Consider the following 16,557-nt stretch of genomic DNA (forward strand, 5'->3'; position numbering starts at 1 on the left):
AAAGGCTTAAGAAGCAAGACCCATGATAATTCTACTGAAACAAGAGCTAATTTTCTGGCTCGAAGCGGCTACAATTAAATTTATATATGGATGAAATGATTACCGGTTTAATGATAAACCGTGATCAAATTAGCTTAGTATTACCATTTCAATTACCGTAACTGAGTGCATCAGTATTTTTTGAACATTTTAACAATACTGCGATATTAATGAAAACCGTGGTCATTTTGGTCACTATAACAGTGATATGAAATTTTCATACCGTTCCATCTCTAATTGATATAAAGCTTACTTGAATTTAGCAAACATTGTCAGAACAATTTTGCAACTAGAGCAGCTAAATATTTCTCACTGGATGGCATCGGATTGATTGGTTTTTGCTACTAAGGAAGATGGTCGTCTGATTTTCTCATGCTCACAAATTTGATTTACTGTGCAAATCATAAAAAAACAAGTACTGAGGCAGATTATAACTGTTGAAGGAAGTTTAACCAATTTACCAAGACCGATTCAGCTTTAAAGGAACACTCTGCCCATTTTCAACCAGCTTTGTATCATTAGAACATCAGTAGTATATCAGAAAACTGTAAACGGTTTTGAAGTCTGTCATTTAATTTGAGTTATTGAGTGTTAAAATGTGGACCAGTGACATCACTGGTCCACACTAACTCAAATTAATAACTCATTAACTCAAATCAACTCTTAATAACTGTCAAACTATTCATCTAGTTGGATATAATCATTGGAGATAATACAATGTATGAATCTGCAAAGAATAGCAGTCACACGAACGCCAGCCTCCACCAAGAGAGAGATTAACCCCATCTTGTGGAGTAGAGAAGAAATGTTGGCTTAGTGATAAAAGCAGGCTTCTAATATAAATTATTATGAATACAAGTCATTCTGTGAAACAGCAGATTAACCAGGTTGAGATTTTAAGTAAGGATCTGGCTCTTACAGTATGATGCCAGTCCCACCTCTCTTCCTTTTCTGTCACACAGCTGTGCTAAGCACTGAAGCAGAGATGCCCTAAAATTGGTAGACAGAAATACAGCAAACGTAGTCAAACACACGGGTGACTTTAATTCAGGTGCTGCTTTGGGAAGTAACTTTTTTTTTACAAAACAAAAACAAACGTGAAACCTTTTGACTTAGAGAACATCAAACATCAAATCACTGTAAATAGAGGGAAATTTTCAAAATGTGCCAAAAATAAAATGACAAACATTAAAAAGGAAATAATAATTGAGACTTCTAAACCACTAAAATCGCCAGTTGGCATACTACCTAGTTATACAATGAAATTATACTAGTTATGCAATGAAATGCTGATAGCTGTATTGGTCGTCAAAATGACGGTTAAATTACCGATATAGATTACCTAAATTAACGAGACAAAAAGACTAGGTTATATCGGACCTTGTTTGAAAACATCCTTTCTCACCCACCTCATTATTTCCTTGAGTAATATATGGGCTAACATGACCGGCTTTAGGAAAACAGTTGATGCTTTGCTTTGATCCATCCATTACAACAGAGCAGGGTAGGAAATTAGCAGGGGCTCGGGGCAAAAATGCCTATTAAGAAATCTAAAATTGCCCTGAGAATTGGGGTGACGAGGGCGTTTAAATGCCCCCGCAAAATAAATTGTTAACTTGATGACGTACATTAATGTTACTCTGTATTTGCAAAGCGTGGCTGGATTTTGTTCTGTATTTGCAAAGCGTGACTGGAAAGTGGCCAGTTAGGCATGCTTACCTGGATGACCCCCACCCCCTCCTCCTACTAGCATTATTTACCTCAACGCCAGGCAGCACAAGATAGCTCTAGCTGACTTCATTATCTCCGCCCGGTGGAGATAACGAAAAATAACTAGTCACTGACCCTCTCCCGGTCTGCCGAGGGCCTAAAAAAAATACTGTCAAAAGTCTACGATTGTGGGTTGGAGGATGGACTGGATAGCGACATGTACCTATGTACTGTCGGTCTACATTTGAAGTTTTTACATGTAAATTATATAAGATGTAAGACAGTGTTGTTGAGATTATAGGATTTTGTTGTTGTTGCGGTGATTGTTTTATGAACTTAGAAATAAAATGTGCTTGGGATGTGCTTCCAGAAAAGGTCTGTGTTGCTTCCACGGTACGTTACTTCATTCCGGAGCGCTTTTCTTCCTATGAACTTGATTTTTCTCTTATGTAATTAACACCGGCGATTGTCCGACCAAATTTTCATTGGTCTGTCATGCAACATAGAAGAACTCAGGTATTTTCCAACATTTGCTAAAATTGCCCTGGAAATTATTCAAAATGCCCCCAAAACATATTTCACAGGGGCAAAAAAAAAAGCCCTGGTCAATTTCCTACCCTGCAACAGAGGCTACAATTAAGTTGCGCCAGGCGGATGTATTTGAACTAACTCACCAACTGACGCACTGTTTCTTTAACTGTGACCCATTATTCCCCTCTTCCTTCACCCTCATCAGCCTCCTTGTTAGTCTCAGACACATTTACACCCTTTTCTTCATCACCTTTCTTCTCTTCTTGGTCTGTCTCCACTACATCACCTTTCTTCTCTTCTTGGTCTGTCTCCACTACATCACCTGTCTTCTCTTTTTGGTCTGCGTCCACTCTATCTTGTTTCTCTTTCTGGTCGGCCATTTGTGTATCCTTCTTTGCTGTGGTTACATCAGGCTTGGATATGTCCTCTTTCACCACTTCTTGCACATTGTACTTCCTATATAGCATGTAGTCTGGCACCACACTAAGGCAACACACAGCCTTGATGACCTCCACAATGATGGTGAGTTCTGGGCTTGTCAAATCCACCTTGTTCTCTGGGTTCAGCTTGCCCACCAGACCTGCAGTGGAGAAACATCAAAACGGACTTTTTAAGTCTCGTGCACTTGAAGATCAAAACGTGATATTCAGTTTTTCACTTTTCAACTGACAAAATATGGTTAAATAAATTGAGCTGGGTGCGCACTGTAGCATCTTACAAGTTAGAAAATTGCATTCTTGCAGACTAGAGCCTTCACTTTAATTAATAAAAACACAATTGAACAATTGTAACAAAAACAGTGAATTGCAATTAGCAATGCATGATATATCGGCAATCATATCGGTATCGGCCGATGTTAGTCCTTTTTTAACATATCAGCATCGGTTCAATGTTGCGATGTTAATATCGGTTATCAGTATCAGCCAACATTTTCAACTTTTTCAAATTCACAGTGTCTACATGTGTTTTTCAGTATGTAAAAAATGTGATTATCATATCAGCTTGTTTTTATACAGATCATATCAACATTTGTAAATATTGGTTATCAGCCATAACAGCATCAGGTATCGGTATCTGCAAAAAAATTCATATCGGTGCATCCCTAATTGAAATACCATTTTAAAGTGTTTAAATGGGTATTATAATAATACTTTCATACATTATTTACAAGGTCTCACAGATCCCTGTAAAATGTTACACTTGTACAAGTGCATCAACCATGAAATTGAATAGTGTAAATACTATAGGGCTGACCTCTTCTGGTCGGTTGGTCGTTTGTTTGGTTGATGTGCTCCGGTCCGACCAAATTCTCATTGGTCGGACAATCGCTGGTGTTAAGAGAAAATCTATTTCATAAGAAGAAAAGCGGAACGAAGTAACGCGCCACAGAAGCAACACGGACCTTTTCTGGAAGCGCACACAGGAGCAGAAGTGAATAGGCTAGACAGGCTACCATCTATCCAGACTGAAAGGAGAGCAAACAGCGGAGTGATGGAATTCACAATTAAATGGGGCAGCTATCAAGCTCAAACAACAGACGCGTTCCAGCACACAGCCACCACCAGCCCTTAACAAGCTGTTAACGAGCGGCTAACGTTACATGAGATGAGAATAATGTGATATTGGCCGTCCTCAAAGATACACTCCAACTCTGGTAACGTTAGACTGTTCTTTCTGACATCACAGCTGAATATCGATTAAAGTCGAGCTGAACCCAAAAATGACTTTTATTTTCTCTTCGTTCAAATACCTGGGCATTCAGTGCAGCTATTTAATAATGTATGCAAACAAAATCACAACAATCTAATTTCTTTTGTTTTTCACATCAAAAGTTCATTTTTCAAGATTTCATTGATAACAGTAATGTACAGTTTGCTGACGTCACCTAGTACTATCAAATTTCTACCCCATTTCAACCAATCATATCACGACATGCAGCTGTCAATCAAATCTTCATTTCAGGATAACTTTCTCTTCCAAATGAAGTCGAAAATGGCGCCTAGTGCCTGTCATGTGGCAGAATTCCTATCCCATAAACTAACTACTAACTTGGCCAATTGTTAGAAACATGAACAAAAAAACAAAAACTATAATCTCTAAGAATGCAAAGAAATGTAACTGGCTCGTTAAAACGCGCATTCCAGGGATATCGTATCGTTACAGCAGCGATAATGGCGCGCGCATCCGAGAGCTTGGTTGTTAGGGGTCTTGGAGATTCCAGGCCGACGTGCTGCACTCTCCGCAACACGAAGGCAGCTGGCTGCCTGCGGGTCGCTGAGCTCCACTCCTCCCGTCAAAAGGCTCTTCCCGAGGGGAGCGCCACGACACACTGAATCCCACTCGATTTGGAGGCGGAACACGCCAGGATTGGCCAAAGCCCAATCCAGTCCCCAGAATTGTCAAATAAAATCATCGACATGATACTATGACCCGCCTCTCAACCTGTCATCTTAGACAAACTATGTTTTCAGTCTGAAACGGACTCATTATGCACGTGACGAACAGGTTCAGTTCGACTTTAAGAATTTTGTTAATATGGGCGCTGGTCCGTTTCAAACTTCCATGATTGGAATTTGGAAAGCCTCATTCGTGTTTTGCTTGCACCTGTGTTTACCCTGCCTTTTTGACAAAAAATGGCCCCATGAAAGGGGTCTATTGATTAGTTGATGAGTAGATCGAATTTCGGTCGACCAAGATCTTCTTTGGTTGACTACAGCCCTAAAATTATATGTACCTGCAATTGAATTGATGATTTCGTCTCTCTTGTTGTGGCTGCTGTTGCGGGCCTTGAATGCAATCTGGTAGGTAGCACACTTTGGGGTTTTGAACCAGGGCTCCAGGAAAGTGGTCAGGTATTTCTCCATGTCTTCCTGGAAGGCCTTACATGTTCCCTTTACCTGCGCAAGTTGAAAACGGGGTTAGATGCTGGGGGAAAATAGAGTGAAGCTGTGAATAATTTCTAAACCACATTCCAAACATTTATTTAGAGCAGGGATATAGTCCAGGCATTTTACGCAAACATGTGGGTCAACCTCACACTAATTGCAACAAAACCAAACTCAACTGATTTTGTATCCTCAATATGTCCTCAATGAAGGAAAAAAAGTGTTAAGGAAATGTATGAAGGGAAAGTTTTGAAAATGACCTAAATATGATGGTAGCCTATGGAAGCCTATGGAAGCCCTTTTTTTTTTTTTTATGTGCCATAAATCTCATCACTTATATCCTGTATGTGTTTTTTGCTTCAAGGAGAAAAAAATAAAAATAAAAATAAATAAAAGGTAAAAAAAAAACGTTTTTGGTAGCATCATATGGGTCATTTTAAAAAATTTCCCTTCATACATTTCCTTAACACTTTTTTTCCTTCGTTGAGGACATATTGAGGATACAAAATCAGTTGAGTTTGGTTTTGTTGCAATTAGTGTGAGGTCAAGTGACATTTTTACTGGACTAATAGAGTGGGAGGTGGGCCTCCCCAGGAGGGCTCCAAGCAGTTTCAGGGGAGGCTCAGTGAATGGAAGTGAAAAATATTACATTTACCGTAAATTCCGGACTATAAGCCGCACCGGTGTATAAGCCGCACCTGCAAAGTTGACTATTTTTTTCTTATATAAGCCGCACCGGACTATAAGCCGCGGGTGTTTTAATGGTATTTTTTTTTTTTTTTTTTTTGTGTTTTAATGTTTAATTACCATATGTAAGGGTTCATGCACAGAGGGGATTGTCGGGAAAGAGATGGCTGTTTGAGGAAGCTCCCATTTATTAACATTTCAACAAAACAACATAACACAACACCACCTGTGTTGTTTTTTACAGTGCACACAGTGTCATACAGTGTCATACAGTGTGGTGAAAAGAGGGCAAGAGAGGAAATTAAAACTTATTATAGTTCTATAGGATTTATAGTTAGAAAGAGTGCTAAAAAAGAGAGTTTTTTTTTTTTTTTTTTTTTTAAATCCATAGATAAGCCGCACCGTTATATAAGCCGCAGGGGCCAAAAAGGCCAAAAAACGGGAAAAAAGGTGCGGCTTATAGTCCGGAATTTACGGTAGTTATCAAACAGAGATGACATAGATTAGCCTAAATGTCTGTGATTTGGTTAAAAAGGATAGTTCAGAGATACAGTAGTTTGGGGGAATTTTACTGTTTTTCCCCACTTTCCCAGAGTCAGAAACTAATAAATGCCTTCAGACACTTTTTCTTTTCTTTTTTTTACTACAGTATGTATTTGGTGTAGTCCGAAGTATGTCAAACAGCAATATGAGACTATCTTGGCTAAAATGTTATGTGTCTATGGGATCAAATAATGTAATCATAATCGCATAGGCATCCAGGAATTCGAAACTAAGCAAATAAACTAAGGGGTGACGGGAAAGCCATTTTCCAAGCTTTATCTGAGGGGAGGCCCACAGTCTCAGACTTTGACACCCCCTGATTTAGAGTGTTGTAGTTGTAGTTGTGGAAGGGATTGCACAATTAAGACTTCATTTCAAATTTAAGAAGCGAGAGCAGCAGACCGGCTAATCCAAGGGGCAAACCAAATTTTTCATTGTCTATTGTCTCTCCTGATATAGCTGAATTTGCTTGGTTTGACCAAGCAAAACTATTTTTACAAGCATTTCATGAAATGTAGATGGAAAAATGAATGGCAGATGAAATCTCTTGGTTCATATGCTGAACGCGGAAGAGGGCGTGACTCTGGCACTCTATATTAACGTCGTTTGATTGCTGTGATTTTAGCTTCTCACCGGTAGCATCCGAAGGATGACGCGAGACTTTTTCTTCTTGGTGGTGTGGAGGTCAGACAGGATGTGATGCACCAGCTTGTCAGGTTCTAAGAGGGGACAAAACAGAGTGTGTGATGTAGTATAATTACTTTAGATTAATTAGTACTGGCAGCCAAAAATAATCACATTGACTCTTCTTCCACTTAATTATTATTACCCAGGTTTTGAGTCCTGATGAAGATGACATTGTTTGCACCACTGTCCAAAGCCTGGAAGCGCCTCTTCTGTTTAACTCTAGATGCTTGCAGCTGAGCCACTTCCTTCTTCAGAGCTGCATCAGCATCATCTTCATCACCCTCCTCTTCACTGCTACTCCTGTCACAATCTGTTTGCAGCTGTAAAAACAACAGCACATATCAGTCATATTTCACACGTTACATTTTCATAGCCAGCCATACATTTCAAAAAAGTTAGGAACACAGTTGTGAAGAGTGGGATTCAAAAAGTGGTTCGACATTTTTAAGTGTTGAGAATGCACTTACAGACTACCCTTAGAACTCACCTGTCCAACAGTCAACTGAAAACATGACTAACACAGTAAGATGTTTGGCCTTATTTAGCTGGGCACTTACCCCGCTAGCCGGGCGCTTCTCGCTCATATGCTCAGTATGAGCGAGAAGCGCCCGGCTAGCGGGGTAAGCTGGGCACCTGCAGCCAGTTTCATTTATATGGTAGTGGTTTATTAACCTCGCGTCACCAGGCTCTTCTCGGCGAGAAAGAGCCTGGCTTCCGTTCACAATTGATTTTGTCACCCTACCTGGTTCCGGCCTAGAGCCCGCCCTAGACAGGAAGGGCAGCGTTTCTAGCTCGTCAACTTTTACGTTAACTTGACAATTTGACACAAGTATCAGAACGGCAAACAACAAAACAAAAGATGGACGTACCGAACGAAGTTTTTGAAGAAGTTATTTTAGAAACATTGCGGATTCACAATCTCACATCTTTTAAGCCAATACAGAAGCTTTGAACCAGACAATTAATCGCGGAAAGAGACGTCAAGCTAACGGCAACAAAGACGTTTTTTGGCGCACTGCCTTCCGGTGTTCATTCTGGTTCCGTGGTTTATGCCCCATGACAAAAAGCGGGGTGAAAGGTGCCCAGACTAGTGGTTTATTGACTTACCCTCTCGGGCCCATAGAGCTTGTCAGCGTATTCATTCAGCAGATTGAACGTCTCGGCGGTGCACTTCCTCTCATTCATGTTGCATGTGATGAGGATCCCCTGCATGCCCACCTCCAGCTCCCTGGAGCCTCTGGACCGCTTGTTGTGGTGGTGGCCGGCGGCGCCGTAGCGCTTCTTACCGCGCTTCCTGGACTCATTCGGCGAGGTAGACATTTTAGCAGCTAGCGAGAAAATGTGGGAAATTGTATGCAACCTATCAAGTCGCTAGCAGCTGGCTACCGTCACTGTTAGCTAACGTTAAGCAGCTGTGTGGCTAACGACGAGCTAACGTTACAAAACCGACTGACTGCAGTGACTAGAATGCAACTTACCATGCATATGTGAAGCCCACAAAACCGTACAAGTCTAACTAATCGTATGAAATGAACTAATCTCGACGTTAGCACTTTAAACTCAACTATCAATAGTATCAAGGAACCATAATTCACTTCATTCAACAACACTGGCACTGACTGCACGCACGCTGTGTGTGCTGTACGGGGCGCGGGGAGGGACAAAAGTGTTGACGTCTTCGCGATCACGAAAGGAACACACCAAAGACGATGGGATTTCAAGCAAGACACAACCATCTTCATGTCACTTCCTACTTTTGATAGATGCAAAAAAAAAAAAAAAAAAACACTAAACAATTGGTTGCAAAGAGATATGACACTGTTGGGAAGAACACTAATAACCAAAATGGAAACTATATCTACACTGATTTACCCTGCATACACTTGACCAATATCTCCTGAGATTATTAAAGAAATTAACAAACTAAATTTCAACTTCATTTGGAAAAATTAGGCGTCATTACATCAGAAAAGAAGATGAAAACTGATGAAGAAGGTGGGATTAAAGAAATAGATTTTGAAATAATGAATGGCGTTTGTAAGAGATTATGTGCATGGGATACCAGGGGTCCATGCGACACCAGCCAGGGCAGGCGAGCCATCCGTCCTCCTGGTGACTGGTGCAGATCTTCGGGGAGAAGAGCCACCCTATGAGGAAGTACAGTATTTCAATCAAATGCATTTGAGAGAAAGGCCACAGTATTGATAATTTCAGGAAAGGTGTAAGAACAAAAGTGGGGAGCTATGACATGTGGCATACACCCATGGCATTTTAATGTACCTGTCATGGGGAGGAGGAAAAGTAGGCAGGTGCCTTTGTTAAAATAAGGCATTGAAGTTGAATAATGAAGGCTGAAAATTATTATTTTTTAATTATTATTAAAATGAAGTTCCCTAAAAGCCCCTTAGTGACTCTTGTGAAAATCTGTACAGAAGAATACCTGCAAACAATGAACATGATTTGCAGCTTGTTTAATATATATATTGTATATATATTACAGTTAAACAAGTAAATGTAGAGGCAAAAACACTAACACTATATATGTAAGCTCCAATGATACTCTAGCCAGTGGAATAGTTGGCCCATGACCAATAACAAAAAAGTCTCTAAAAGTTATTAGACCAATGAGTGAGCCAGGTTTTCATGATTTGATTTCACAGTGAACTATTCTCATCAGTGTTTAAGGAGAACGCTGTTGTAAAAGTGATTCTGAAATCTCTGTGTGTCACTGGCTTCTCTGTGGAGGCAGTGTTTCCTTTCCACATTTATTAACTGTCAGCATAACATTTTCTGCCTGTATAGCATTGGCAAAAACACAAGCAGTATACAAATAGGCTGTCAAAGAACTACTGGTAGCACTTTACATTACAGCTTAGCAGCAACATTATAGGGGTAATAGTGTGATAATAAAGATGTAATACTTATGATGTACCATGTATATAGAAATGTAAAAGCTGTGTTTCATCTTAAAAAAAGGAACACCTCACCCGCCTATAAGATCAAACATAGGCTACATTTTCCTCTCACCTGTATTGCCATTTATCCATGTAGCTAGCTCTGTGAATAGCTTATGTAAAACTTTTTTATTTATTAATTATGTAACATTTTCTTGTTTGGGAAGGAGCGCTTTGGACTGTTGTTTGTTTGAGGTGCTCTTTGGATAGAGGGATTTGCCTATGGGTGTGCTCTGTACTGGCCCCAGCTATATATATATATATATATATACATATATATACACACACACACACACAGCAACATTCAAAAACACTAACTCGTAAATAAAATCTATTGACATCATTTATTATTATAAAACATTTTAACTTCTCCAAAGCACATGAATGATTATACAAATATTATAGCCTACTGTATTACTCATACACAACTATCATGCTTATAAATAATGAAGACATGCACCATTTGTACTTTGTAAGGCATGGTGAATGGTTGTTGTTCATAGTCATTGGATGAAAAACAGCCCATCTGTTCATCTGTGTTACAATATAATAAATAAGAGAATACATATCATAATACAAATATTCAGTAATGAATTACCATTGTGAGCATTTATCAAGTCAAAGTCTATGAGTTTTCTGAAATTTTGAGAATGGACGAGATATAAGCTAGCTTTGTCTCAACAAGTTAATAGCTCTTTCTTAACGATGAACCCTGAGGTGGACGACAGAGAAGACTCGAGTTGACCTGACGGAGAGACAGAGAAGGCCCTGCAGCAGCTGGAGTGGCCGGTGACTTGCCCTGCACCCAAGCTGACTCCCACTTAAAGAACTCGCATCCCTTCTGGATCCTGGCTCCACTGCCTGACCGGCGGACCGGACAGCAGTAGAACCCTCGCCCGTGGTTCGGCCCACCGTTGGCCACGACCTGTCGCTTTGCACGGCGCCCGCACCCGCACAGCGGGGACGTGATCTTAGGCACCCCTCCCCTGGATGTCAGAGAAAAGGAGGAGCGACTGGTAGACAAGGTGTTGGCTGAGGAAGAGGCCAAAACACCCTGTGGGGTGTGGAGAGACACACTGGTGGCCTGATTTGCTGTGCCCGTGTAGATAGTGAAGGAAGTCTTCACAGTCTTGTTGTGTCTTTTGGAGTACGTGTCAGTTGTGTCGTGTTGTGCGATGACCGCTTTGGGCCTGGAAAATGAGGTAGTATGGTGAGAAGAAGTATCTTCTGGGATGACCGGCTTAGGTCTGAACAGGGAGTATGTGTTTAATGTTTTAGAGTCGTTATGGGATGCCTTTAGTTCATCTTGGCGTTGTGAAGAGGCTTTACCGGGTTTTGCATCCGTGTGCCGATTCGATATGGAGGCAGGAGATTTGAAGTGCCGAGCAACAGGTTTAGGCACGGCAGACTTTGTATCTGGCAATGCGATGGTGGAGTCCAGCCTCATCTCACTTGAGCGATCAGAGGCGTTAACGTTTGATGGTATGCCGTTTGTAGATACAGGTGTGCGGGACGACTCGCTAGTCTCCCGCTTCTGCGCTTTTGAGTTTTCAGCACAGGGTGTTTTTGTCATATTGTACTTTGACCGTAATTTGGTAAGACTCCCAACTGAATGTGAGTTCCTCTCTTTCCACAAAGAACGTCCACTGTTCAAATCTGAAATATACTTTGTGTCACACTTTCCATCCTCTCTGTACAACTCACTGATGACATCGTCGCCCTCCAACACCACGTCGTCGTATGAACCACGTCCCTCCTCCGTTTCCACTAAAATCTCTGCTGCTTCCTCTGCCTCCGTCAGTCCTGCAGTCGCTTCTGTTCTAGAGGTTTGTTCAGGCTGAGGCAGATGGGAAAGGCGGTCCACAGTGGTCGAGCACAGAACAAGGCTGCTACGCTTATTGTGTGGTGAAGGAACATTGACCATAATTGAAGAGGAAAGGTTTGTGACCATCTGTACTTTAACTGACCTACTGCTGCTCCTCCCCCATAGTGGCGTATTGGTACCATTCAACAGCGTCTTTGGTGAGACCAGGCTCTGAACTTGTAAAGACTCCTGAACTGAGTTGGAGTTCTCCTTGGTGTCCAAAACCCTCTTCATCTTCTCCGAACATGATTTTGGAGGAGTGTTGGACGACGAGGGTTTGACTGCAGCGAGCATCTTCTCCTCATTGCCGTTATATTTTTCTTTCTTGTTGTCTGAATGGCAAGTTGTGTTTCCAAACGGGGGTTTTGCTATCAACTGGGTCTATGAGAGGAAGATGACATGAGAGATGTGATCAGTCAAAGTCCTGTATAAAATACAGTATAACATATGTACAGTCTATGAGTATAACCCATATAGGATTTTCCCTGAAATTATGTCAAACAAATGTTTTAACAACCATTAGCGCTACATGATTCTACAGCCTCTTTGAACAGCTTTCTATCTCCGTAATTCGTCATTCCCTAAAATTTTACACAGCATTCAGCACAAGAAGCCAGAAACTGGAAAAAGAAAAAGAAAGGCACGAAGAAGACGATCATTGTGTAAAATGGCAGCAGAATTCTACATACAGCATCTTTAACAAAGTCAACAAGCATACCGCTTTTATTTATATATATATATATATACACACACACACACACAAACACAAGCACACACACAAATATATGTGGCAAAATGGCAAATGGCCTGCATTTATATAGCGCTTTACAATCAGTAGGTATATTCACCCATTCATACACCGATGGCGGCAGGTTACCTGGCACACCATCCGGAGCAATTTGGGGTTCAGTATCTTGCCCAAGGACACTTCGACATGCAGACTGGAGGAGGCGGGAACCGAACCACCGACCTCTTTTAACCAAAGCGATTAGTGGACAACGCGCTCTACCTCCTGAGCTACAGCTGCCCCATATATATGTATTATGAGAAATGAAGGGAAATGAATGGCTGTGGCAGTGAGAACAGGAGGGTGAGAGGAGTCACCTGGGACAATCCTTGTGGGAGAAAAGCAACGGGGAGTTTAGGAGCGGGGGTTCGTCAGGCAGCCACTCACCCTCTCTTGGCTCTTAGTGATCTTCATCACACACCCGTCCCTCATCATCCTCATTGCCAGCTGAGCAGTATTTCGGGAATCATCCAGACCTGAGGAAGAAGAGGAAGATTCGGAAAGAAAGGACAAATAAGAGATACAGGAGAGTTTGAAAAAGACTTTGGTCAAATCGATTTTCAAAGTAAAATTGGACCAAATAGCTGTTGATTTTTTGACTTGTTATTTTATTTATACCAGAGTGTTCTCGCCCGCAAAACTGGATTCCCAGATCTTGCAAAGCCCCATTCAGACCTTTCGGTTTTCTGTTGTAAAATAGCTGGAAATGACAAGAAAGGGTTCGTCATGACATGTGAGAAAGCATGCCAGAGAGAGAGGTGGAGACAGCGAGAGTGAGGGTGTGCGTTTACTTACCCTGTAAGTGATTCTCAGGTCTATCCAGCTGTTGAGTACATCAGGCTTATGGAGCTGCTTGCGTTTACATTCGTACTGCAGACACACTCCGAGGTCCCAATCTGAGAGACACACCAGTTAGAGGCACATGAATATGGATCAAGTGTTTTAGCTTAAAATTTCCCTTTTAACATTCAAATAATTCTATCAACGTGGAAGCGAATACTGCTTTTATGTGTGTTATGTGTATTAATATGCTGCTGTTTACACAGCAAACAGAGAAGAAGAGGTATTGCTTACTGTAAGAAAGGGAATATGTGTGTTGACAGCTTTGTTTGCTGAAGTGTATATTTTTGTACTGTACCATGGAACATGACACTATTTACTCTCATTGCCAAAGAGCAGTGGGAGGTTTGAATTTGTGGCCTGGGAGGAGGGCTTTCTGAAGTGACCAAGACTTGCCTGATCAAGCAAAACGCTCCTTCAGTCAATCACAAGCAACCGTTTTGTGAAGTGAACAAATAAAACATCAAGATAGAACATCCCATACTGGGGCTATGGGCCAATAGTCATGAGGATTTATCAGTGAGGCTTATGATAAGGCAAAAAAAAAAAAGCTTTAGACCAGTACAAATGAGTCTTACCTGACCAAGTGAGGAAAGCACATGGTTTCTGAGAGGTGGAAGGTGCGGCACCTCTCTGTTCTTTGGGAAAGACGACACCCATCTGCAGCTGCAGGCTTTGCAGCCAGCGGCTGAAGCGAGAGAGACAGATATGGAGAGGAACCCCTGCCTCAACTTGCACCTGTGAGAGACATGTGTGAGAGGGTGTCAGATGAAAAGACAAAGTTAGCTAAATGGCAGTAGAAAGGGCTGGTTATCTTTGTGAGTGTATATTGGTGCTGATGAAGACACCTGTGTGATCCCAGTCAGCTCAGTGCAGAATGCAGACAGGATGGGATGCTCTTGGGGCTGAACGTAGGCATGAAACTCAGACTCTACCTCCCCCGTAGACGTGTTCAACAGAACAGCAGGAAACTCGACTACAGAGGGAAAGCAGGTGTGTGAGAGTTTAGGAAGTGAGACAAAAGGGAGGGGAGCGGTATGATGAGAGACATAAGAGTACAGATTAGTGATTGGTTGCCACGTGAAATTACAAAGACTGTGCCAAAGTTATTCCTCAGCAGACTTACTGATTTCTTGGCCATAGTTGTTTTTTTCTTTCCAGCAAGTGGACTCAAAGTCAATGACAATCAGGTATGAAAACGTCTGATCTGAAAAAGTCATAATACACTGGTTATCACTCACAAACAAACTACAGTGAAAATATAATAACGTTACCACCATGGCGGTCTAGTATGAATTTCAGCTCTCTGGATATGTAGGCTATCATCATCAATTCCAACTTACTGGACACCAGTGGTTTCTTGAGTCCAGTAGACTGACTGCGCTTCCTCACTAATCCCAGTTCTCTGTGGGGGATGAGATCGAGTTAGAAACAGTCTGTCTTGTATGGAAAGACCATGCACACCAAAAACTCCATTCTAAATACGTTATGCCGAATTTACCAGTGTCCTAACAATTCGTAAACGGTCAATATAAAGTACTGCCATCATGTGGGGGGCTAGTATTAAATAATGTTCTACCAAAAGTATCTGTTTAGAGAAACAAGTATTGAAACCTTGCTATTTCAACAAAGCTAACGTTATTTAAGTCAACAAAGCATGCGTTGTATTTCCTTGTTTTGTTAACCAGCTACGCCAAAACAGGCTAAACATGTTGCTTACTTGGCCAGTTTCTTTGTAGACATCTTTGAATTCGTACGGTTGGTGAGACTTATTATGAAAATGCAACAGACACACACAACACTAAAGAGCAATTTCGCGGTAGTTTTTAAATCGTTCATTCAAATTCATTATTCTGAAATCGATTAATTGTGGCTGCAAGTCAGAGATCTTTTGCAGAAATATCGATCAGAGCAAAACAGCGGAAGCTATCGCAAATAACCAACAATCAAAACTTCCGGTTTTAGCATTTTGGCCTTCAAAACAAAAGCATAGAATAAGGACAGATCTGCGCCTCACAATTCACGTGAGTCTGAGAATAAGAATTTTGACCTTGTGCGAATATTTGCAGTATCATATGAGACTATTGTCCCCGGAAACATAAAAACTTAAAATGTCAACGTTTTTTTTTTTTGAAAATTTGATTTTTGTTTTTGTTTCACTACCTTAATAAATTAAAGTCTGATTTTGTCAACCTACAATGAAAAATGGATGGTAGCTATGCATTCAAAAAGACTAGCCTACATTTTTAAACAGCTTACATGCAAATAAATGTTTTGGTAGTGAACGTGCCGCTTTTATTTTTAAAATACCAGCCCGGATGCTCGCACAGCATGCAGCAGTGTGTAGCTTCGCTTCCGGTTATATGGGCCCATGTGTTTATAACCTAAACAACTGCTAGAAGTGCTGCTAGATAGAAACACAGTTGAAACCCGCTGGACCAATAACATCTGGTATTTATGAATATCTATTCTTCATTTCTATTCAGAAATTGTTTCACAATTGTTTATATTTGAGGAAAACAGACGATAAATCTAAAATAGACTGTATTTGTGGACATCCATTCAGTAGGTTTAGATACCTACTTGCCAAGTCGTCTAGCTACTTGAGTTTGGAAAGCTACGAAGAAGTGGGATGTTGTTTTCGGTCTAATCTGAGCCTAGAATCAGTCTCAGACAAAGACAGTGGGATATCAAAGCTAGTAATATTGAAAACCTCTGGTTCAGCCAAGCATCAGAGTAAATGGGAAGCAACACTATGTCACCACGAGCTGCTTTTCGGTACCTGTACAGTGTAGTCAGCTCCATGGGTATTTGGTCAGTAACAGACTGATGTTTCGTTCTAGTTTGATTCACAGCATACAACAAGGGCTGTCTTTCATTATATGTTCATGTGATATCCCTGAAAATAGTAAAGCAAATTAAATAAAGTAAATTAAAGTAGTCATTCTTCTCCTTGACTTCATAGTCATTCATTGTGTCATTTCATAGCCAAGTACAGTAATACAAACTATTCAACTGAAACCTCAAAGA

At 41.0% G+C, this 16,557-nt stretch overlaps 2 protein-coding genes across 2 annotated transcripts; both read right to left on the reverse strand.

Annotated features, from left to right (window-relative positions):
• Window positions 1–1,076: 1,076 nt before the first annotated feature.
• On the reverse strand, window positions 1,077–8,688 carry thumpd1 (THUMP domain containing 1). Its single transcript, XM_083655949.1, has 6 exons — window positions 8,561–8,688; window positions 8,190–8,410; window positions 7,225–7,402; window positions 7,029–7,114; window positions 5,015–5,177; window positions 1,077–2,860 (listed from the first exon to the last, which is right to left on the reverse strand). The coding sequence occupies exons 1-6, from the start codon at window positions 8,565–8,567 to the stop codon at window positions 2,457–2,459; spliced, it is 1,059 nt and encodes a 352-aa protein (XP_083512075.1). The 5' UTR covers window positions 8,568–8,688; the 3' UTR covers window positions 1,077–2,456.
• Window positions 8,689–10,721: 2,033 nt separating this feature from the next.
• Window positions 10,722–15,270, reverse strand: eri2 (ERI1 exoribonuclease family member 2; the record flags this gene model as incomplete). Its single annotated transcript, XM_083655307.1, has 10 exons — window positions 10,722–11,283; window positions 11,704–12,281; window positions 13,075–13,163; window positions 13,306–13,387; window positions 13,483–13,583; window positions 14,106–14,265; window positions 14,376–14,503; window positions 14,654–14,734; window positions 14,871–14,932; window positions 15,248–15,270. 10 exons carry the CDS (start codon window positions 15,268–15,270, stop codon window positions 10,722–10,724), a joined length of 1,866 nt encoding a protein of 621 aa, XP_083511433.1.
• Window positions 15,271–16,557: the final 1,287 nt, after the last annotated feature.

Source organism: Poromitra crassiceps (assembly GCF_964638095.1).
Source record: "Poromitra crassiceps genome assembly, chromosome: 19".
NCBI lineage: Eukaryota > Metazoa > Chordata > Actinopteri > Beryciformes > Melamphaidae > Poromitra > Poromitra crassiceps.

What these genes read in the sequence shown, in the direction of transcription:
- thumpd1 (XM_083655949.1), bottom strand. An exon ending in CATCAGGACTCAAAACCTGG is followed by an intron (nt 7,115 to 7,224) that starts GTAATAATAATT and finishes GTCCCCTCTTAG; the next exon opens with AACCTGACAAGCTGGTGCAT. An exon ending in TCATCCTTCGGATGCTACCG is followed by an intron (nt 5,178 to 7,028) that starts GTGAGAAGCTAA and finishes CAACTTGCGCAG; the next exon opens with GTAAAGGGAACATGTAAGGC.